The 22571-nt window shown below is 51.9% G+C and overlaps 1 protein-coding gene across 1 annotated transcript in view; it reads left to right on the top strand.

The window, feature by feature from the left end:
- LOC119974249 (neural cell adhesion molecule 1-like) overlaps nt 1–22571 on the top strand; it is a 93391-nt gene that overhangs the window by 57071 nt on the left and 13749 nt on the right. The window contains exons 7-11 of the mRNA XM_038813017.1: nt 3778–3915; nt 6354–6541; nt 17318–17414; nt 19794–19955; nt 21130–21249. Of these exons, the coding sequence (XP_038668945.1) occupies nt 3778–3915; nt 6354–6541; nt 17318–17414; nt 19794–19955; nt 21130–21249 (705 nt within the window). The remainder of the gene's footprint in view (nt 1–3777; nt 3916–6353; nt 6542–17317; nt 17415–19793; nt 19956–21129; nt 21250–22571) is intronic.

The following is a 22571-nucleotide window of genomic DNA, read 5'->3' as shown; positions in this document are numbered from 1 at the left end:
TGCATAAGTCACAAAATGTTGGTTTACAGGTGCAGCAGGTGATTAAGAAGGCACATAGAGTTTTGTCTTCCATTGCTAGAGTGATGGAGTTTAAGACTAGGGAGGTAATGCTTCAACTGTATAAGGTGTTAGTGAGGCCACACCTGGAGTATTGTGTTCAGTTTTGGTCTCCTTACTTGAGAAAGGACGTACTGGCACTGGAGGATGTGCAGAGGAGATTCACTAGGTTAATCCCATAGCTGAAGGGGTTGGATTACGAGGAAAGGTTGAGTAGACTGGGACTGTACTCATTGGAGTACATGCGGGATGGGGGGGATCTTATAGAAACATTTAAAATTATGAAGAGAATAGATAGGATAGATGCGGGCAGGTTGTTTCCACTGGCGGGTGAAAGCAGAACTAGGGGGCATAGCCTTCAAATAAGGGGAAGTAGATTTAGGACTGAATTGAGGAGGAATTTCTTCACCTAAAGGGTTGTGAATCTATGGAATTCCTTGCCCTGTGAAGCAGTTGAGATTCCTTCATTAAATATTTTTAAGATAAAGACCGATAGTTTTTTGAAGAATAAAAGAAGAAAGAGTTGTGGTGTTTGGGGGGCCGGAAAGTGGAGCTGAGTCCACAAAGGATCAGCCATGATCTCATTGAATGGTGGAGCAGGCTCGAGGGGCCAGATGGCCTACTCCTGCTCCTAGTTCTTATGTTCGTATGTCTGAGATTGTGTCCTCTGGTTCTAGTTTTTCCTAAAAGTGGAAACATCCTCTCCATGTCCACTCTATTCAGGCCTCTCAGTATCCTGTAAATTTCAATAAGATCCCCCCTCATCCTTCTAAAATTCAACAAGTACAGACCCAAAGTCCTGAACCATTCCTCATACGACAAGCTCTTCATTCCAGGGATCATTCTTGTGAACCTCCTCTGGACCCTTTCCAAGGCCAGCACATCCTTCCTTAGATATGGGGCAGAAAACTGCTCACAATACTCCAAATGGGGTCTGACTAGAGCTTTATACAACCTCAGAAGTACATCTCTGGTCTTATATTCTAGTCATCTTGATATGAATGCTAACATTGCATTTGCCTTTCTAACTGTCGACTGAATCTGCACGTTAAACCCACGCACACACTGGGAGAACGTGCAGATTCCGCACAGACAGTAACCCAAGCCTAAAATCAAACCTGGGACCCTGTGCTAACCATTGTGCTACTGTGCTGCCCCTCATCTCTTAGACATTCCACAAATTCCCTTTCTTGGGATCCACTACCAACCTGATTATCCCAGTCCACCTGCATATTGAAGTCCCGCATGATGACTGTAATATTGCCTTTTTTACAAGCCTTTTCTATCGCCTGATTTATTTTCTGCCCCACATCCTGACTACTGCTATGTGGCCTGTACATAATTCCCGTCAGGGTCTTTTTACCTTAGCGATTCCTCATCTCTACCTACACAGATTCTATGCCTTCTGATCCTATATCGCTCCTTGCTATCGATTTAACTCCATTCCTTACTAACAATGCAACCCATCCCCTTTGCCCATCTCTCTGTCCTTTCGATAGGACACATATCCTTGGATATTTAGATCCCAGCCCTGATCCCCTTGCAGCCATGTCTCTGTGATGCCCAAAACATCGTACCGGCCAATTTCAATGTGTGCAACAAGCTCATTTACCCTGTTCCAAATACTGCACGCATTCAGGTACAACATCCTCAGTCCTGCATTGACCACCTCCCTTCTCACACTTGTCACATTTTTTGTTCTGCCTGAGGGTGATGTTGTTCTCTTATTTTTGTTCTCTATTTCCCCTTCAGTTCTGACACCTTCTAAGCTAACACTGTGGTTCCCACCTCCCTGCCAAACTAGTTTAAATCCTCCCGAGTGACACTAGCAAACCTCTCAGCCAGGATATCGTTGCCCCTCGAGTTTAGATGCAACCCGTCCTTCTTGTACAAGTCCCACCTGCCCCAGCAGAGATCCCAGTGGCCAGAAATCTGAAATCTTCCCCCCTACACCACCAGTTTAGCCACATGTTTAGCTGCACTCTCCTCCTATTTCTAGCCTCACTGGCACATAGCACAGTGAATAATACTGAGTTTACAACGCTGGAGGTAACCCTTCAGCTTACTGCCTAACTCCCTGAACTCCTTCTGCAGGACCTCATCACTCTTCCTGACTATGTCATTAGTACCTATGTGTACTATGATCTCTGGCTGTTCACCCTCCCCCTTCAGGATGTCCTGTGTTCATTCAGAGGCATCCTTGACCCGAGCACCAGAGAGGCAACATACCATCTTGGGGTCTCTTTCACGTCCACTAAAGCACCTAACTGTGCCTCTTACTACAGAGTCCCCTATAACTATCGCTCTCCTGCACTTTGCCCTTCCCTGCTCGGCAGCAGAGCCAGTTGTGGTGCCACTGTTCTGGCTGCTATAGTTTTCCCCTGATAGGCTATCTCCCATAACAGTATCCAAAACAATATACCTGTTAGAGAGGGGGACAGCCACAGGAGATACCTGCAATGACTGCCTGACCTTTCTAGCGATTATCCATCTATCTGCCTGCACTTTGGGTGTGTCTCTATAACTCCTATCTATGACGCGTTCCGCTACCTGCATGCTCCTAAATGCATGCAACCAAACCACATGGTGTGTGAGGAGCTGCCATTGGCTGCACTACCTGCAGATGTCGTCGACCAGAACGCTGGAAGCATCACGGATGTCCCACACCTCACAGTTAGAGCACTCCACCCCACTGAGTGACATTTATGCACTAGTTAATTAATTCAAAAGAAATACTTAAATGATTAGATTAAGTTACAATTAACTATACGGCCAAGGCACTTGAATTTTACTGTAAAATTAAATGCTAAATACTAATCACTGCCCTCAGGTTTAGTTACTCATCTACCTAGTTAATTAATTCGTTTTAATTAGTTTGTTCAATGTTTTTTTTTCAAAATTTAACAGATTCCCTACCAGCCAATCAGGTCACAGTTTTACTGTGATGTCACTACAGTTTTTTCCCCCACAGTTTGAAAAGGTCTTTATATCACTTACCTTCCCAAGATGCTCCCTGGATTTCTCCCTGCAGATTAACAGTTACGAAACCAGAAGAAAGAAAATAAAACTAAAGGGAAAAAGCACCTCCTCCCACTCTGAACTGAATTACCACACTGCTCCAAATTACCAAGGTTCAATCCTCACTCAGATTTCTCACGGGAGTACCCAATTATCTTTTCCGAATTAAGGGGCAATTTAGCATGGCCAATCCACCAAACCTGCTCATCTTGGGTTGTGGGGGTGAAATCCACGCAGACATGGGGAGAATGTGCAAACTCCACACGGATAGTGACCCAGGGCTGGAATTCAAACCCGGGTCCTCAGCGCCGCAGTCCCAGTGCTAACCACTGTGCTGCAAGCCGTCCCACTCGCCGCCCCACTCTGGCTGTCTCTAACTTCATGTGCACAAAGCTTACTGAGTGTGCACTTTCTGCTCCAGAGCACCTCACACCACACCACATTGGATTTAATCCTCTCCAAGGATACCTTCTCCTCCCCCAAACACCTCCCGTAGATCGCCGACATCATCCCCTTCTCCATTCCCCCTGCCATCCATACCTCTTCCAACAATGTGGGGGTGGCCGTCTCCGGGAAGCTCGGAACCTCCTTCAAGGCAAAGTCCCATAGCGGAAGGTACCTAAATACTTTCCCCTGCCCCAGTCCATATTTCTCCCACAAGTAACCCTTTGCCTTTAAGCTGTTTCTTGTATCTCTCCCCAGATCGTTTCCAGAAACTGAATAACAATAGCCTCGTGATCAGGAATATCCAGCCATCCGATGCCGGGATATATTTCTGTGTCGGGAGAATTGCAGCGAGGAACGAGCAGGAGTCCACCAGGATCACAGTAAAAGTTAATTGTAAGCTTCATTCATTTAACCTGCAGATTTATCCCACTTCACACACAGGGTCAGTAGTGAGGGAGTGCTGCACTGTCGGATGGGTCTGTGAGGGCGTGCTGCACTGTCAGAGGGTCAGTACTGAGGGAGTGCTGCACTGTCAGAGGGTCAGTACTGAGGGAGTGCTGCACTGTCAAAGGGTCAGTACTGAGGGAGTGTTGCCAGTCGGAGGGTCAGTACTGAGGGAGTGCTGCACTGTCAGACGGTCAGTACTGAGGGAGTGCTGCACTGTCAAAGGGTCAGTACTGAGGGAATGCTGCACTGTCAGCGCTTCAGTACTGAGAGAGTGCTGCACTGTCAGAGGGTCAGTACTGAGGGAGTGCTGCACTGTCAGAGGTTCAGTACTGAGGGAGTGCTGCACTGTCAGAGGTTCAGTACTGAGGGAGCGCTGCACTGTCAGAGGGTCAGTACTGAGGGAGTGCTGCACTGTCAGAGGGTCAGTACTGAGGAAGTGCTGCACTGTCAGAGGGTCAGTACTGAGGGAGTGATGCACTGTCAGAGAGTCAGTAATGAGGGAGTGCTGCACTGTCAGAGGGTCAGTCCTGAGGGAGTGCTGCACTGTCAGAGGGTCAGTCCTGAGGGAGTGCTGCACTGTCAGAGGGTCAGTCCTGAGGGAGTGCTGCACTGTCAGAGAGTCAGTACTGAGGGAATGCCGCACTGTCAGAGAGTCAGTGCTGAGGGAGTGCTGCACTGTCAGAGAGTCAGTACTGAGGGAATGCCGCACTGTCAGAGAGGCAGTACTGTACTGATGGAGTGCTGCACATTTGGAGGGCCAGCACTGAGGAGCACCACACTGCCAGGGGGTCAGTACTGAGGGAGTGCTGCACTGTCAAAGGGTCAATACTCCGGGAGTGCTGCACTACCAGAGGGTCAGTATTGAGGCAGCACTGCACGGTCAGAAGGTCAGTACTCAGGGAGCGCTGCACTGTCAGAGGGTTAGTACTGAGGGAGTGCTGCACTGTCAGAGGGTCAGTACTGAGGGAGTGCTGCACTGTCAGAGGGTCAGTACTGAGGGAGTGCCGCACTATCCGAGGGTCAGCACTGAGGGAGTGCTGCACTGTCAGAGGGTCAGTACTGAGGGAGTGCCACGCTGTCAGAGGGTGAGTACTGAGGGAGCGCTGCACTGTCAGAGGGTCAGTACGGAGGGAGTGCTGCTCTGTCGGAGGGTCAATACTGAGGGAGTGCTGCACTGTCAGAGGGTCAGGACATTGAAGCTTCGCTGTGAGCTTATTGGCTGCTGCGTCACCTACATTGCAATAGGTTCCATTGAATTCCCTGATTGGCTGTTAAATGATGTGGGGCATCCTATGACGTCTAAATCAGGGCAGGAACAGGAATCTCATTCCTCTGCCTGAGCCATTCCCACTGCTTGTTCTGATCAGTTCTTTCAAATTCACAAGTTTGTTCCGATGAATCTAATCTAACGTTATCTAGCACCGAGGTAGTCTGGTGCCAGATCACCGACTTTGTTCCCGTCTGAATAATGGTCGCATGGTGTGAAATGAGAGTAGTGACAGCCATGAATTAGATGTGTTCAGTGAGCCGCATTGGCTCTGCACCCTCCTGCCCCCGTGCTCTCCCAACACAGCCCAGCCCCTGATAATAGAACCATAGAATTTACAGTGCAGAAGGAGGCCTTTCAGCCCATCGAGTCTGTGCGGAGTCTGCACATCCTCCCCGTGTGTGCGTGGGTTTCCTCCGGGTGCATCGAGTCTGCACTGGCCCTTGAAAAGAGCACCCTATTTAAGCCCCATCCCTCCACCCTCCCCTTTATCCCCATAACATACATAGATACATAGAATTTACAGTGCAGAAGGAGGCCATTTGGCCCATCGAGTCTGCACCGGCTCTTGGAAAGAGCATTCTACCCAAGGTCAACACCTCCACCCTATCCCCATAACCCAGTAACCACATCCAACACTAGGGGCAATTTTGGAAACTAAGGGCAATTTAGCATGGCCAATCCACCTAACCTGCACATCTTTGGACTGTGGGAGGAAACCGGAGCACCCGGAGGAAACCCACGCGCACACGGGGAGGATGTGCAGACTCCGCACAGACAGTGACCCAAGCCGGAATCGAACCTGGGACCCTGGAGCTGTGAAGCGATTGTGCTATCCACAATGCTACCATGCTGCCCAAATAACGCAGTAACTCCACCTAACCTTTTTGGACAATAAGAGCAATTTAGAATTGGCAATATACCTGACATGCACATCTTTGGACTGTGAGATGAAACCGAAACACCCGGAGGAAACCCAAACAGACATGGGGAGAACACGCAGACTCCGCACAGACAGTGACCCAAGCCAGGAATCGAACCTGGGACCCTGGAGCTGTGAAGCAACTGTGCTAACCACTGTGCTACCATGCTGATCATCATATGTGTTTGCTTTCAGATGCCCCAAGATTGGAATCTCCTGCATCTGAGGTGTTCACCTGGTTGGGGAACCCCGTCAATGTCTCGTGTTCAGTCAAGAGTTTCCCCCAAGCCACCTTCAACTGGAGCCATCAAGGTGGGGAACTTGGGGAATCAGCGAATGTGTCCATCGTGGCTAACGGGGACGTGTCAGTCAGCATGGTGGAGGTGAGTCTGAGAGATGGTCAACTGATGAGGTTCGGAGCGGGAGGTTTGTTTGTGCCAATGTAACCCCGGCTTCCTCCATCTGAAAGCCTTGGAAGGGCGGAATGAGATGAAGGAGGGTTTCTGAGACCAAACTGTTGAACCTGATGTTGATGCAGGAAAGCTGGACGATGGTGATAAGCTTCACTGTGAGCGTGCGAGAGGCAATTTTCATGTCTGCTAATAGTGACTGGGCAGTGCCTTCTCCATGGCAGTGCCCCCACCAATCAGAGTCCGCTTGTCAACCAATCAGCACTCTTGTGCAGTTATATTGTTGTTTCTTCTGACATCAGTTTACTTGCGATCATCCTGCTAAGTCCAAGACGAAAAACTTCGACACAATGACTTTTTTCCACAGTAGCCTCCTTGCTTTAGCACCGTCTGCACCCATCCCTTGGGTCTGAAGGACATTGGTTGGACAATCCCTTTTATCCCATCTTTAGTTTGGGTCAATTAAGTGGAGGAAAGTCTCAACTTGTGTTGAGGACATCACAGAATTGCATAAAGAGGCCATTTGAGTCATCATGCCTGCACCGGCTCTCCCAACGAGCTTCCTGACTTGGTACCGTGTTCCTGCATATTGTTTCTATTCAAATAATCATCTAATGTTCTCTCGAATATCTCGATTGAACCTGCCTCCACCATACCTCCAGACCATGCTTTCCAGACCCCCGACCACTCAGCTTGTTCTCACATCGCCTTGGTAACTGTCCCCTTCCGTCCACTCTTCCCAGGCCCCTCACAATTCTGTGCATCTCAATCAAACCTGCCAGTCAGCCTCCTCTGTTTCTAGGAGAACAATTCCAGCCTGTCCAACCAATCCTCATAGCTACAATTTCCCTGTCCTTGAGTGGCAAAATCCTGGTAAATTCCTCACTAATGTAATTACATCCTTTCTGTCATGAGGGACTGGAACTGCACGCAGTTCTCAAGTTTTGTTTAATTCTTTAATGAGATGGGGGCCTCGCCGGCTGGGCCAGGATTGATTGCCCATCCCTAATTGCCCTTGAACTGTGGAGTATTATTACAATCCCAGGTGAGACCCGAACAGTGTCTTGGATACTGGACAGAAACCCCAATATTTTATTTTAATTTTGTAAGACTGTGAGGAAAGGGTACCTCGCTCCAGTACTGATTTCACAAAGAAATAGAGATATGGTTTATTGAAACAAACTTTATAACAAACGCAGTATGAAATATATATTTTTTTAATAAACATTTTATTGAGGTATTTATGGTTTTATAACAACAACAGAAGAAACAGTGTACATACAAATATAAATTTAGTGCAAAAGCCGTCTCCCTCCTTCACAGGTCCCACCTTTCCTAACACCCTACTCTAAACTAAACTAAGCCCCAAACCCCCCCCCCCAGCACCCCCCTCTCTGCTGACGGTTAATTTTCCCCAAAGAAGTCGACGAACGACTGCCACCTCCAGACGAACCCTGACATTGACCCTCTCAGGGTGAACTTGATTTTCTCCAGACAGAGAAAGCTAGCCATGTCAGTTAGCCAGGCCTCCAACTTCGGGGGCTTTGAGTCCCTCCAAGCTAATAGTATCCGCTTGCGGGCTACCAGAGAGGCAAAGGCCAGAACGTCTGCCTCTTTCTCCTCCTGGATTCCCGGGTCTTCTGACACTCCAAAAATTGCCACCTCTGGACTCGGTGCCACCCTTATTTTTAACATCTTGGACATGACATCCGCAAACCCCTGCCAGAATCCCCTAAGCTTCGGGCATGCCCAGAACATATGAACATGGTTCGCTGGTCCTCCCGCACACCTTGCACACTTGTCTTCCACTCCAAAGAACCTGCTCATCAGGCCCACTGTCATGTGGGCCCATTGAACGACCTTGAACTGTATCAGGCTGAGCCTGGCACATGTTGTGGACGCCTTGATTCTACTCAACCCGTCCATCCAGAGACCATCCTCTATCTCTTCTCCCAACTCCTCTTCCCATTTGTCTTTCAGCTCCTCAATCTGCGTTTCCTCCGACCCCATGAGTTCCTTATAAATGTCCAAAACCTTCCCTTCTCCCACCCTGATTCTGGAAACTACCCTGTCCTGTATCCCCCTTGGCGATAGGAGCGGGAAGGTTGAGACCTGCCTGCGTAGGAAGTCCCGCGCCTGCAGGTACCTAAACTCATTCCCTCCCGTCAATTCAAATTTCTCCTCCAACTCCCTCAGGCTGGGAAAGCTCCCCGCTATGAACAGATCTCCCATTCTCTCAATCCCTGCCCTTTGCCATCTTCGAAACCCTCCATCCAGCCTTCCCGGGCAAACCGATGATTATTACAGATTGGAGACCAAACCGATGCTCCCTCTGCTCCCACATGTTTCCTCCATTGTCGCCAGACTCTCAGGGCCGCCACCACCACAGGGCTGGTGGAGTACCGTGCCGGTGGGAACGGCAGGGGAGCCGTTACCAACGTCCCCAAACTAGTGCCCTTGCATGATGCCGCCTCTACCCGCTCCCACATTTACCCCCCCCCCATCCACTTCCTCATCATGGCTCTATTCGCCGGCCAATAGTAATTACTAAAGTTTGGCAGCGCAAACCTGCCCTCCCCCCCCCCCCCCCCCCCCCCCCGCTCCTGCATCACCATTTTTACTCGTGGGGTCTTACCCGCCCATACAAAGCCAGTGATCACCTTATTGACCCGTTTAAAGAAGGACCGCGGAATAAAGATGGGGAGACACTGAAACACAAACAGGAATTTCGGGAGGACCGTCATTTTCACTGTCTTCATTCTCCCAGCCAGTGACAACGGAAGCGCGTCCCACTCTCAGAAATTGTCCTTCATTTGGTCTATCAGTCGGGCCAGATTTAACTTAAGTAGCCCCTTCCAGCCCCTTGAGGCTCTCAGCGTATTTGCCAGCGGCTCTTTGACCATTGCGAACAGCAGTGGGGAGAGGGGGCACCCGTGCCTCGTTCCCCTGTGCAGGCTAAAATAGCCCGATGTCAACCTGTTCGTCCGAAAACTCGCAACAGGAGCCTGATACAGCACCCTGACCCAGTGAATGAAGGCCCACTCAAATCCAAACTGCCCCAGTACCTCCTACAGGTAGGTCCATTCCACCCGATCAAATGCCTTCGCTGCGTCCATTGAGACCACTACCTCTACGTCTCTACCCTCTGGGGGCATCATAATCACATTTAACAACCTTCTTACGTTGGCCGCCAACTGCCTTCCCTTACCAATCCCCTCTGGTCCTTCCCAATCACATCTGGAATGCAGTCTTCAATTCTTGAGGACAAGATCTTGGCCAACCGTTTGGCGTCTACATTTAATAGGGAGATCGGTCTGTAGGACCCGCATAGCTCCGTGTCCTTCTCCTGCTTCAGGATCAGTGAGATCGTGGCCTGTGACATCGTTGGGGGAAGCCCCCCTCTCTCCCTTGTCTCGTTAAATGTTCTCATCAGCGGCGGCCCCAGCATCCCAGAGAACGTTTTATAAAACTCCACTGGGCACCCGTCCGGCCCTGGGACTTTACCCGACTGCATGGCCTTCAGCCCTTCTGCTATTTCTTCCATCCCGATCGGGGACCCCAGCCCTTCTACCAACCCCTCGTCCACCTTCGGGAGCCTCAGCCCCCCTAAGAATTGCTTCATCCCCTCCTGCCCAGCTGGGGGTTCCGACTCATACAGCCGTCTGTAAAACTCCTTAAACGCCTTATTGACCCCAGCTGAATCTCCGACCAGGTTCCCATCCCTGTCCCTTACTTTCCCAATCTCACTGGCTGCCTAACGCTTTCTAAGCTGCTGTGCAAGCATTCTGCTGGCCTTCTCTCCATATTCATATATCGCCCCCCTCGCCTTCCTTAGCTGCTCCACCACCTTTCCTGTAGTTAACAAGCCAAACAGCCTGTAGCCTCCGTCGTTCCCTTAGAAGCTCTGCCTCTGAGGCCTCCGCATAACTCCTGTCGACCTGAAGTATTTCCCTTATCAGTCGGTCCGTCTCTGCTCTATCTACCTTCTCCCTGTGGGCCCATGTCGAGATCAGCTCCCCTCTAACCACCGCCTTCAGCACCTCCCAGACCATTGCTGCCGAGACTTCCCCCGTGTCGTTAGCTTCCAGATAGTTCTGGTTACATTTCCTCAGCCGCCCACACACCATCTCATCCGCTAAAAGTCCAACATCCAGCCTCCAGTGCGGGTGTCGTTGGCCACCATGCTTGCTCAGCTGCAGGTCAACCCAGTGCGGGGCATGATCCGAGATTGTGAGCGCTGAATACTCAGTGTCCACTACCCCCATCAGTAAAGCCCTGCTCAGGACAAAAAAGTCAATCCGAGAGTACACTTTATGCACATATGAGTAGAAGGAAAACTCCTTCACTCTCGGCCTCCCAAACCTCCATGGGTCCACCCCAGTCCATCTGCTCCATAAACCCTTTTAGCTCCTTTGCCATTTCTGGCACCCTGCCTGTCCTTGAGCTCGACCGGTCTAGCCCTGGGTCAATGACTGTGTTGAAGATCACCCCCCATGACCAGCTTATGTGAATCCAGGTCTGGGATCTTCCCCAACATCCTCCTTATAAACACCACATCATCCTAGTTTGGCGCGTATACATTCACGAGGACCACCGGCAGCCCTTCCAGCTTCCCACTAACCATGGTGTACCGACACCCCACATTCGCAACTATTCTTCCCGCCTCGAATCACACTTGCTTGTTGATTAGGATCGCGACCCCTCTAGTCTTAGAGTCCAGCCCCGTGTGGAAAACCTGTCCGACCCATCCCTTCCTTAATCTGACTTAATCACTTACTCTAAGGTGCGTCTCCTGCAACATTGCCATGTCTGCTTTCAGTCCCCTCAAATGCACGAACATGCGTGCCTCTCTTAACCGGCTCAGTTAGCCCTCTTACATTGCATGTGATCAGCCTGGTTGGGGGGCTTCTCACCCCCCCCCCCCCCTCCGCCAATCAGCCATCACCTTTCTTGGGCCAGTTCCCAGCTCGCGCCCCACGCATCCACAGGCCCACCTCCAGGCAGCCTCCGTCCCCGACCTCCCTGTTGTCCCACAGCAAAAGTCCCTTCCCCGTCAGCAGAAAATTTCCCCCCCTCCCCCCCCCCCCCCCCCCCCAGTAACAGCACTATGCAAACCCACCCCCTTCAACAAGCATAACATCTGCTCACCCCCCACTGCGCTTCTGTGAGCTAGTCCGCCCAGCTAGCTTGGTGACCCCCATCCATGCCGCCAGACATTTTCCCACCTATTGTTCCCTCCCCCGCCTCGCCCCTGCTCGGACATAAATATGCAAATGAAAGCAATCCCAACCGAATTTCCCAACAAAAACACAAATAAAATCAAAAAGAAGATCCAACATCTACAAATTCACCCCTCCATCCCCCATCAGTGCAAATGCAAACTTTAACTCACACAGCTCAGCCGCAGGCCCCAAATCAATACAGACGGCATTACAGATAACGTCCAAAAACAAAAAACCTTTTAAACATGGACGTTGCAGCAAAGTTCAGTTCAAACACCTCAGTCCGCTACCAGCCCTTTCCTTCTCGCGAAGTCCATCACTTCCTCAGGCGACTCGAAGTAGAATTGTTGCTCCTCATGAGTGACCAACAACGGGCCAGATACAGCAGCCCTTCTTCTTGAAAAGGGTCGACTTTATTCAGTTGAACCCTGCTCTCCCCCTGGCCACCTCGGCGCTCAGATCCTGGTGTATACGCTGGATGCTGTTCTCCCATTTGTAACTCCGTGACTGCCTGGCCCACTGTAAGATACACTCCTTGCCCAGGTACCTGTAGAATCTCACCACAATTGCCCTTGGAGGGGTGGTCTCCCCTCCCCCCCCCCCCCCCCCCCCCCCACACGGCTTCCTCACGAGCACTCTGTGCGCCCTGTCCACCTCCAAGGGTCGGGTGAACGTCCCCTCCTCCAGCAACTTCTCGAATATGCCCGATATGTACGCCCCTGCGTCCATTCTTTCGGATCCCTCCGGGAGACCCACGATTCTCAAGTTCTGCTGGCGGGACCTACTCTCTAGGTCCTCCACCTTCTCAAGCCTTTTCTGCTGGTCTTTCAACATCCAACTCCACTGCTGTTTGCTGCTCCTCCTCCTCAGTCAGTGCCTTCTCCACTTTCTGGACCGCCCAATTTTGAGCATCCAGTCCGAGTTCCAGCCGTGCAATCGGGACCAAGCATTCCTGTTTCTGCTTGGCGAAGCCCTCCTGTATGAACTGCATCAGCTACTCCGTCGACCGCTGGGTCGTCGAGCCAGGACCCCGGTCGTCCGCCATGCTTTCTCCCGCTGCATTCCCAGCCCAGGCCTTCTCTATTCGCCTATTTCTTCCTTTGCGAGCACTCCTGGTCCGCCTCTCCAGGCACTGATGTAGGATTCCTCTTGACAATTGCATCCAACATCAATTTTCCGAATCAGATCCGACAAAAAATCTGGGGAAAAGGTCCAAAGGTCCGACCCGAGCGGGAGCCCCCACATGTACGACCTACTCCTTCATAGCCGCCACTGAAGTCAGTATTAAAATATCTTTAACTGTGTGGAGTTTGCACGTTCTCCCTGTGACTGCATGGGTTTCCTCTGGATACACCGGTTTCCACCCACAATCCAAAGATGTGCAGGTTAAGTGGAGTGACCACACTCAAATTGTCCCTTAATGTCCAAAGATCTTTTATTTGTTTTATGGGATGTGAATGTCGCTGGCTGGGCCAACATTTATTGCTCACCCCTGAGGACATTTAAGAGTCAGCCACATTGCTATGAGTCTGGAGTCACGTGTAGGCCAGACCAGGTAAGGATGACAGATTTCCTTCACTAAAGGATATGAGTGAACTAGATGGGTCTTTACAACAATCGACAATGGTTTCATGGTCATCATTAAACTTTTAATTTCAGATATTTTTTCATTTATTTCAAATTCCACCATCTGCTATAGTGGGATTTGAACCCAGTGCATTACCCTGGGTTTCTGGATTAGTTGTCTGGCGACAACACCACTATGTCACTGCCTCCCCAGATGTGCAGGTTAGGTGGGGTTACCGGGATAGGGTGGGGGTGTGGGCTAGGTGGGGTATTCTTTCAGAGGGTCGGTCTAGATTTGATCGGCCAAATGGCCTCCTTCCGTGCTGTAGGGATTCTATGGTTCTAAAGAAACCTGACCCTGTCAGAACAATGCAGGGTCTTGAGCTGAAGTCTTCAGAAGCAGCTTCTCAACTTTAAAACTTTAGAACAGTACAGCACAGAACAGGCCCTTCGGCCCTCGATGTTGTGCCGAGCAATGATTACCCTACTCAAGCCCACGTATCCACCCTATACCAGTAACCCAACAACCCCCATTAACCTTATATATTATTTAGGACACTAAGGGCAATTTAGCCTGGCCAATCCACCTAACCCGCACATCTTTGGACTGTGGGAGGAAACCGGAGCACCCGGAGGAAACCCACGCACACCAGGGAGGACGTGCAGACTCCGCACAGACAGTGACCCAGCCGGGAATTGAACCTGGGACCCTGGAGCTGTGAAGCATTGATGCTCACCACCATGCTACCGTGCTGCCCGAACTCTGACCTGCTTTGGAAAAAAAGTGCTAGTCTATGGACAGATCTTTAACTGAACTGTATTGAGAGCAGATGTTTGTCTTCTGTTCACATCCCAATCTAAAACCTAAACTCTCAACACCTAACTGCTTCAACCTCTTTGCCCCTCCCGTTAATTACATCATCTTACTAACAAAACACAATGGGCGGGATTTTCCGTTTGCCGACGGCGAAATCGCGTTCAGCGATGGGCCGGCGAATCCCTGTTCACGACCAAATCGGGAGTGGCGCCGCTTTCGCGATGCACCCCCCCCTCCAAAGCGGGGTACTCTCCCACCCCCTGATGCTCCGCCCCCGACCGGCTGAGTTCCTGATGGCGTGGGACACGTGTGGTCCCATCCGTCGGGAACTTGGTGTGGCAGCTGCGGACTCAGTCCAGCACCACCAGAGTCGGGGGTGGGCCAATCTGCGGGCAGGGGGGACTTAGCCAGGGGCTGGGGGCACTGTTGGGGGGTGGTCCGGGGTGCGCGAGCCTGCCAAAGGGGGGCAGTATTTTGCAGGTCAGGTCCAGAAGTGGCCGCCGCCATGTTGCGCAGCGCGGCCGCTGCCATGTTGCGCAGCGCGGCCGCTGCCATGTTGCGCAGCGCGGCCGCTGTAGGCCACCACTGTGCGCATGCGCGGCCGCTGACCCGGCAATTCTCCGGGCCATATCGGCGGCTAGAGCCAGATGCTCTACGTTTTCTTGATGTTAGTTCCCAGCCAAACAGAGGATCGGAGGCAGTTTTATGCCATTTTTTTCTGTCGTATAATGCCTCTGTTCCCACGCTGGCGCGGGGCCATAGCTTCAAAATCGGAGAGTCCACCCCAATGTCTCCAATTAACTACTCCACAGCGAACAGCCTTAATATAAACAAATATCCATCAGCCCAACTTTTATGATGCTTTAATTGCACCTCTAGCTCCCAAAAAGCTGAGCTGTCTTGAAAGGATTCTTCAAAAACATGACTGCAGCAGTCAATCACACAGTCACTGTTCAGGAGTTACCCTTTACTGCACCAAATACATATACAATATACCTGAAATCCTTACATTCATCACATGGGTTTTCTGGGCCATTGCAGCGTTTTAAAAAAAATTTAGATTACCCAATTATTTTTTCCAATTAAGGGGCAATTTAGCGTGGCCAATCCACCTACTCTGCACATTTTTTTTTGGGTTGTGGGGGTGAAACCCACGCAGACTCGGGGAGAATGTGCAAACTCCACACAGACAGTGACCCAGAGCCGGGATCTAACCTGGGACCTCAGCGCCGTGAGGCGGTTGTGCTAACCACTAGGCCACCGTGCTGCCCGTCCATTGCAGAGTTAACCACACTGCGGTGGGTCTGGGGGTCAAATGTAGGCCAGACCAGGTAAGGACGGCAGATTTCCTCCTTAAAGGGACATTAGCTAACCAGATGAGTTCTTAACAACAATCAATGATGATTTGCTGGCGATCTTTATTTCATAAAATCTGGAATTCAAAGTTGAGTTTAAATCTCACCCTCTGATTTGGTGAAGATTCAAACCCTAGGCCCCCAGAGCATTACCCCCCTGGGGCCTTTGGGTTGCTACCCCAGCGATAATACCACTGCACCCCTCTGCCATAAATGGAGCTGCAGTACCTATGTCCGACACGCCTCTGAGCGACCCGGATCATTGATGCAGGTTTTGGATTTGCACAGGCAGCATTTCGCCTCCCGAGATAATAAACACTTGACCAATAAAAAGGCTTTGGTTGACACTTCATTTGGTAAATTGAAACAAAAAGGGTAGGCTAGGTAATGATCCCGCCCTGTCACCTCTGTGTCGGGGATTGTCTACCCTGGATCAAAACGCACTAAAGCTCAGCAGCAGACTAAAGCCAAATGGGTGATGGGGTCAATAGAGTATCGTGTGATCCCAGCCCGGGAATACAAACAATATTTATCATCCATCACTAATTGTCCCTTGAGAAGGTGGTGATGAGCCGCCTACTTGAACTGCTACAGTCTGCATGGTGTAGGTACACCTACTGTGCTCTTAGGGGGAGAATTCCAAGATTTTGAACCAGCGACAGAGAAGTAACGGCCAATAGATTTTCAAGTCAGAAGTGGGGAGAATGTGGGACTCGCTCCCACAGGGAGTGGGGAGAATGTGGGACTCGCTCCCACAGGGAGTGGGGAGAATGTGGGACTCGCTCCCACAGGGAGTGAGGAGAATGTGGGACTCGCTCCCACAGGGAGTGGGGAGAATGTGGGACTCGCTCCCACAGGGAGTGGGGAGAATGTGGGACTCTCCCCATAGGGAGTGGGGAGTCTATGGGACTCGCTCCCACAGGGAGTGAGGAGAATGTGGGACTAGCTCCCACAGGGAGTGGGGAGAATGTGGGACTCTCCCCACAGGGAGTGAGGAGAATGTGGGACTCGCTCCCACAGGGAGTGGGGAGAATGTGGGACTCGCTCCCACAGGGAGTGGGGAGAAAATGGGACTCAATCCCACAGGGAGTGGAGAGAATGTGGGACGCGCTCCCACAGGGAGTGGGGAGAAAATGGGACTCGCTCCCACAGGGAGTGGAGAGAATGTGGGACGCGCTCCCAGAGAGAGTGGGGAGAATGTGGCACTCAATCCCACAGGGAGTGAGGAGAATGTGGGACTTGCTTCCATGGGGATTGGGGAGAATATGAAACTCGCTCCAGTGGGAAGTGGTTGAGATGAGTAGTGTTGAATGAAATGAAAATCGCTTATTGTCACAAGTAGCCTTCAATGAAGTTACTGTGAAAAGCCCCTAGTCGCCACATTTTGGTGCCTGTTCGGGGAGGCCGGTACTGGAATTGAACTGTGCTGCTGGCCTGCCTTGGTCTGCTTTAAAAGCCAGCTATTTAGCCCACTGTGCTAAACCAGCCCCAATATTGTTGATGTATTTCAGGGAAAGCTGGAGAAACACATGAGGGACAGAGGAATAGAAGGATATGGTGATGGCGTGGGAGAGGAAGGGTGGTCGGAGGAGGCTCGAGTAGGGAGGAACAACAGCACGGGGCAGATGGGCGGAATGGCCTGGTTCTGTGAATCGGTTTTCCACACTCTCCACTCACTGTCCGTACAGTTTCTGTCTCAGGAACAGGATCTCACCATCATTCTGAAGATTTGACGATACTCCAATAATGAGACTCTCAGACTGATCTCTATCTGCTCTCAATCCAACAGGTGACAGTGGACAGCGAGGCTGATCTGGGAGAGTACACCTGCAGTGCCAGAAACAGGCTGGGCAAAGGCAGCAGATCGATCTGGGTAAAAGAGGCAGGTAAGGTCAGAGTTCAAACACAGCAACATCTCACGAGACTGTCAGAGCTGGACTTACATTACATTAGCACCTGTCATAACCTTTGGAAGTCCCAAAGCTGGCAGTGCAGCACTCCCTCAGTACTGACCCTCTGAGAGTGCAGAACTCCCTCAGTACTGACCCTCTGACAGTGCAGCATTCCCTCAGTTCCGATCCTCTGACAGTGCAGCACTCCCTCAGTACTGACCCTGTGACAGTGCAGCACTCCCTCAGTACTGACCCTCTGACAGTGCAGAACTCCCTCAGTACTGACCCTCTGACAGTGCAGCACTCCTTCAGTACTGACCCTCTGACAGTGCAGCACTCCCTCAGTACTGACCCTCTGACAGTGCAGCACTCCCTCAGTACTGACCCTCTGACAGTGCAGCACTCCCTCGGCACTGATCCTCCGACAGTGCAGCACTCCCTCAGTACTGACCCTCTGATAGTGCAGCACTCCCTCAGTACTAACCCTCTGACAGTGCAGCATTCCCGCAGCACTGATCCTCCGACAGTGCAGCACTCGCTCAGTACAGACCCTCTGACAGTGCAGCACTCCCTCACTACTGACCCTCTGACAGTGCAGCACTCCCTCAGTACTGACCCTCTGACAGTGCAGCACTTCCTCAGTACTGACACTCTGACAGTGCAGCACGTCCTCAGTACTGACCCTCTGACAGTGCAGCACTCCCTCAGTACTGACCCTCTGACAGTGCAGCACTCCCTCAGTACTGACCTTCCAACAGCGCAGCACTCCCTCAGTACTGACCCTCTGACAGTGCAGCACTCCCTTAGTATTGACCCTCTGACAGTGCAGCACTCCCTCAGTACTGACCCTTCCAACAGTACAGCGCTCCCTCAGTACTGACCCTCTGACAGTGCAGCACTCCTTCAGTACTGACCCTCTGACAGTGCAGCACTCCCTCAGTACTGATCCTCTGACAGTGCAGCACGCCCTCAGTACTGACCCTCTGACAGTGCAGCACTCCCTCAGTACTGACCCTCTGACAGGGCAGCACTCCCTCAATATTGACCCTCTGACAGTGCAGCACTCCCTCAGTGCTGACCCTCTGACAGTGCAGCACGCCCTCAGTACTGACCCTCTGACAGTGCAGCACTCCGTCAGTACTGACCCTCTGACAGTGCAGCACTCCCTCAGTACTGACCCTCTGACAGTGCAGGACTCCCTCAGTACTGACTCTCTGACAGTGCAGCACTCCCTCAGTATTGACCCTCTGACAGTGCAGCACTCCCTCAGTACTGACCATCCAACTGTGCAGCACCCCCTCAGTAGTGACTCTCTGACAGTGCAGCACTCCCTCAGTACTGACCCTCTGACAGTGCAGCACTCCCTCAGTACTGACCGTCCAACTGTGCAGCACTCCCTCAGTACTGACCCTCTGACAGTGCAGCACTCCCTCAGTACTGACTCTCTGACTGTACAGCACCCCCTCAGTAGTGACTCTCTGTAAGTGCGGCACTCCTTCAGCTGACCCTCCGACATTGCAGCATCTCCACAGTACTGACCCTTCGATAATGCAGCACTCCCTCAGTCGTGGCCCTCCAAAAGCGCTGCACTCCCTCAGTACTGATCCTCTGACAGTGCAGCACCCCCTCAGTACTGACCCTCCGACAGTACAGCACTCCCTCAGTACTGATCCTCTGGCAGTGGAGCACCCCCTCAGTACTGACCCTCCGACAGTACAGCACTCCCTCAGTACTGATCCTCTGACAATGCAGCGCCCCCTCAGTAGTGATCCTCTGACAGTGCAGCACTCCCTCAGTACTGACCCTCTGACAGTGCAGCACTCCCTCAGTACTGACCCTCTGACAATGCAGCACTCCCTCAGTACTGATCCTCTGACAGTGCAGCACCCCCTCAGTAGTGACCCGCTGACAGTGCAGCACTCCCTCAGTACTGACCCTCTGACAGTGCAGCACTCCCTCAGCACTGACCCTCTGACAGTGCAGCATTCCCTCAGTACTGACCCTCTGACAGTGCAGCACTCCCTCAGCACTGACCCTCTGACAGTGCAGCACCTCCTCAGTACTGACCCTCCGACAGTGCAGCACTCCCTCAGTACTGACCATCAGTGGGCTCCTGGGGCTGAAATCTCTGGATTGTGGGTTTGAACCCACCACCTTTGGTCTCACGGATGAGGGGGACGAAAAGAAAGAGAGAGAAAGAGACCAGAGAGAGATAGAGAGAGAGAGCAAGAGAGAGACAGAGAGTGTGAGAGAGACATAGCAAAAGAGAAGGGGCTTGTCAATCTACATTGAACCATGGTGGTGAGACAGCCTGTTGCTCGAGGCTTTCTGCTTGGTGTTGTCATAGCGATGACCGTGGATCTGTCTTTTCAGAATTTCCATCAGCTCCACTGAACCTGACAGTCGAACCACACTCCACAACTGTCCAAGTGTCGTTGGGCAAACCTGCCAGCGATGGAGGAATTCCAATACTGGGATACAAGCTGGAGTGGAAAAGTGATGCTGCTGAATGGAAAAGCAAGATGACAGAATCTGGTAACCAGGGGTGACAGTCCCCCCTCTCATTCAGCTCTTGTTGCGTATTGCCCCAGCCTTCGGAATTGGAGCCAACGTCGTTCGCCTTCAACCTTCCATCGCACGACCTGTGACGTCAAGGAGATTTCACCCCACCTTCGCCCCCCCTCCCCCCCCCCCCACTCACCCCAAGCTCCACCCTCTCCCACAATTGTCTCCCTCATCCTCCTAGTCTCTCCAGGCTCCACATTCTATCCAATTGGAAACCAAGCCAAGTTCTCCTCACCCAAATACCGTGGCCCCTGACCACCCATCCCCATCTTTTTGACAGGGATTCAGTCCCATGGGGAACGGGGAGAATGTGGAACTCACTCCCGTGGGGAGTGGGGAGAATGTGGAGCGTCTTCCCACAGGGAGTGGGGAGAATGAGGGACTCACGCCCGCGGCGGAGTGGGGGTTTGAACAACCGGCAGGGAGATGAATTTTAAAAAGTTATTTCCGGAATGTGGCTGGGTTCAGCATTTATTGCCCATTCCCAAATTGCTCCTTCAGAGGGCAGTGGTGAGCCACCTTCTTGAACCGCTGCAGTCCATGTGGTGTAGGTACACCCACCATGCTGTTAGGGAGGGAGTTCCAGGATTTCGATCCAGTGACTGTGAAGGAACGACCGATATATGTGATGCCATTGAACGCGTATTCCAGAGGGTAATGCTCCGGGGTCACGGGTCAAATCCCATCACAGCACCTGGAGGAATTTAAATTCAGTTAATAAAATCTGGAACACAAAAAGGAGTCTCTGTAACGGTGACCAGGGAACTGTCGCTGATTGTCATGAAAACACAGCTGGTTCACTAATATCCTTTAGGGAGGGAAATCTGTCATCTTTACCTGGTCTGGCCCACATGAGTCCAGATCCTGAGCAATGTGGTTGACTCTTAACTCCACCACCACACTCCCCACCTCTGAAATGGCCCCAGTGAGATTTCCTGTTCACAGGCAATTAGGGATGGGCTATAAATGTTGGGGCCTAAAGAGGCCATCGTCCCACATTCAGAATATTTAAAAGCGGGCAGGAATCCTGGCTGAGGTGTACATCAAATCCCCGCCAACACAGGCGGGACTATTCATGGCGGTCAAACTCGGGACAATAATTCCCGTTTCCTGGCGTTTCACCCTCTAACCCTGTCTCTTCCAGAAACCTTCCGGATCACCGAGCTGGAGCCCTACATATTTTACCAATTCCGTGCCGCTGCTCGTAATGGAAAAGGTCTTGGAGAATACTCCCGGACCGTATCCGCAAAAACCCTTTCAATCCGTGAGTACATAGTGTCAGTCCAGACGTACCAGGAATATTCGATCACCACTTGGGGGAGTGTGTATGTGAGGGTGGGGGGAGTGTGTATGTGAGTGTGTTGGGGAGTGTGTATATGAGTGTGGGGGGAGTGTGTATTGGAGTGTGTATGTGTGTGGGGGGGGGGAGTGTGTATGTGAGTGTGGGGGGGAGTGTGTATGTGAGTGTGTTGGGGAGTGTGTATGTGAGTGTGGGGGGAGTGTGTATATGAGTGTGGGGGGAGTGTGTATGTGAGTGTGGGGGGGGGGAGTGTGTATTGGAGTGTGTATGTGTGTGGGGGGGGGGAGTGTGTGTGAGTGTGGGGGGGAGTGTGTATGTCAGTGTTTGGGGGGGGAGTGTGTATATGAGTGTGGGGGGAGTGTGTATGTGAGTGTGGGGGGGAGTGCCTATGTGTGTGTGGGGGGGAGTGTGTATGAGAGTGTGGGGGGGAGTGTCTATGTGAGTGTGGGGGGGAGTGTGTATGTGAGTGTGGGGGGGAGTGTGTATGTGAGTGTGGGAGGGGGGAGTGTGTATGTGAGTGTGGGGGGGGAGTGTGTATGTGAGTGTGGGGGGCGAGTGTGTATGCGAGTGTGGGGGGGGAGTGTGTATGCGAGTGTGGGGTGGGAGTGCGTATGTGAGTGTGGGGGGGTGTATGTGAGTGTGGGGGGAGTGTATATGTAAGTGTGGGAGGGGTGTGTGTATGTGAGTATGGGGGGAGTGTGTATGTGAGTGTGGGGGGTAGTGTGTATGTGAGTGTGGCGGGGAGTGTGTATGTGAGTGTAGGGGGGGAGTGTGTATGTGAGTGTCGGGGGAGTGTGTATGTGAGTGTGGGGGGGGGGGAGTGTGTATGTGAGTGTGGGTGGGAGTGTGTATGTGAGTGTGGGTGGGGAGTGTGTATGTGAATGTGGGGGGGAGTGTGTATGTGAGTGTGGGGGGGGAGTGTGTATGTGAGTGTGGGTGGGAGTGTGTATGTGAGTGTGGGTGGGGAGTGTGTATGTGAGTGTGGGGGCGGAGTGTGTATGTGAGTGTGGGAGGAGTGTGTATGAGAGTTGGGGGGAGTGTGTATGTGAGTGTGGGGGGGGAGTGTGTATGTGAGTGTGGGGGGGAGTGTGTATGTGAGTGTGGGGGGGGAGTGTGTATGTGAGTGTGGGGGGAGTGTGTATGTGAGTGTGGGGGGGAGTGTGTATGTGAGTGTGGGGGGGAGTGTGTATGTGAGTGTGGGGGGAGTGTGTATGTGAGTGTGGGGGGAGTGTGTATGTGAGTGTGGGGGGAGTGTGTATGTGAGTGTGGGGGGAGTGTGTATGTGA

Source organism: Scyliorhinus canicula, chromosome 12 (assembly GCF_902713615.1).
Source record: "Scyliorhinus canicula chromosome 12, sScyCan1.1, whole genome shotgun sequence".
NCBI lineage: Eukaryota > Metazoa > Chordata > Chondrichthyes > Carcharhiniformes > Scyliorhinidae > Scyliorhinus > Scyliorhinus canicula.
Note: the sequence above shows the minus strand (reverse complement) of the source record. Positions and strands in the feature narration are given on the sequence as shown.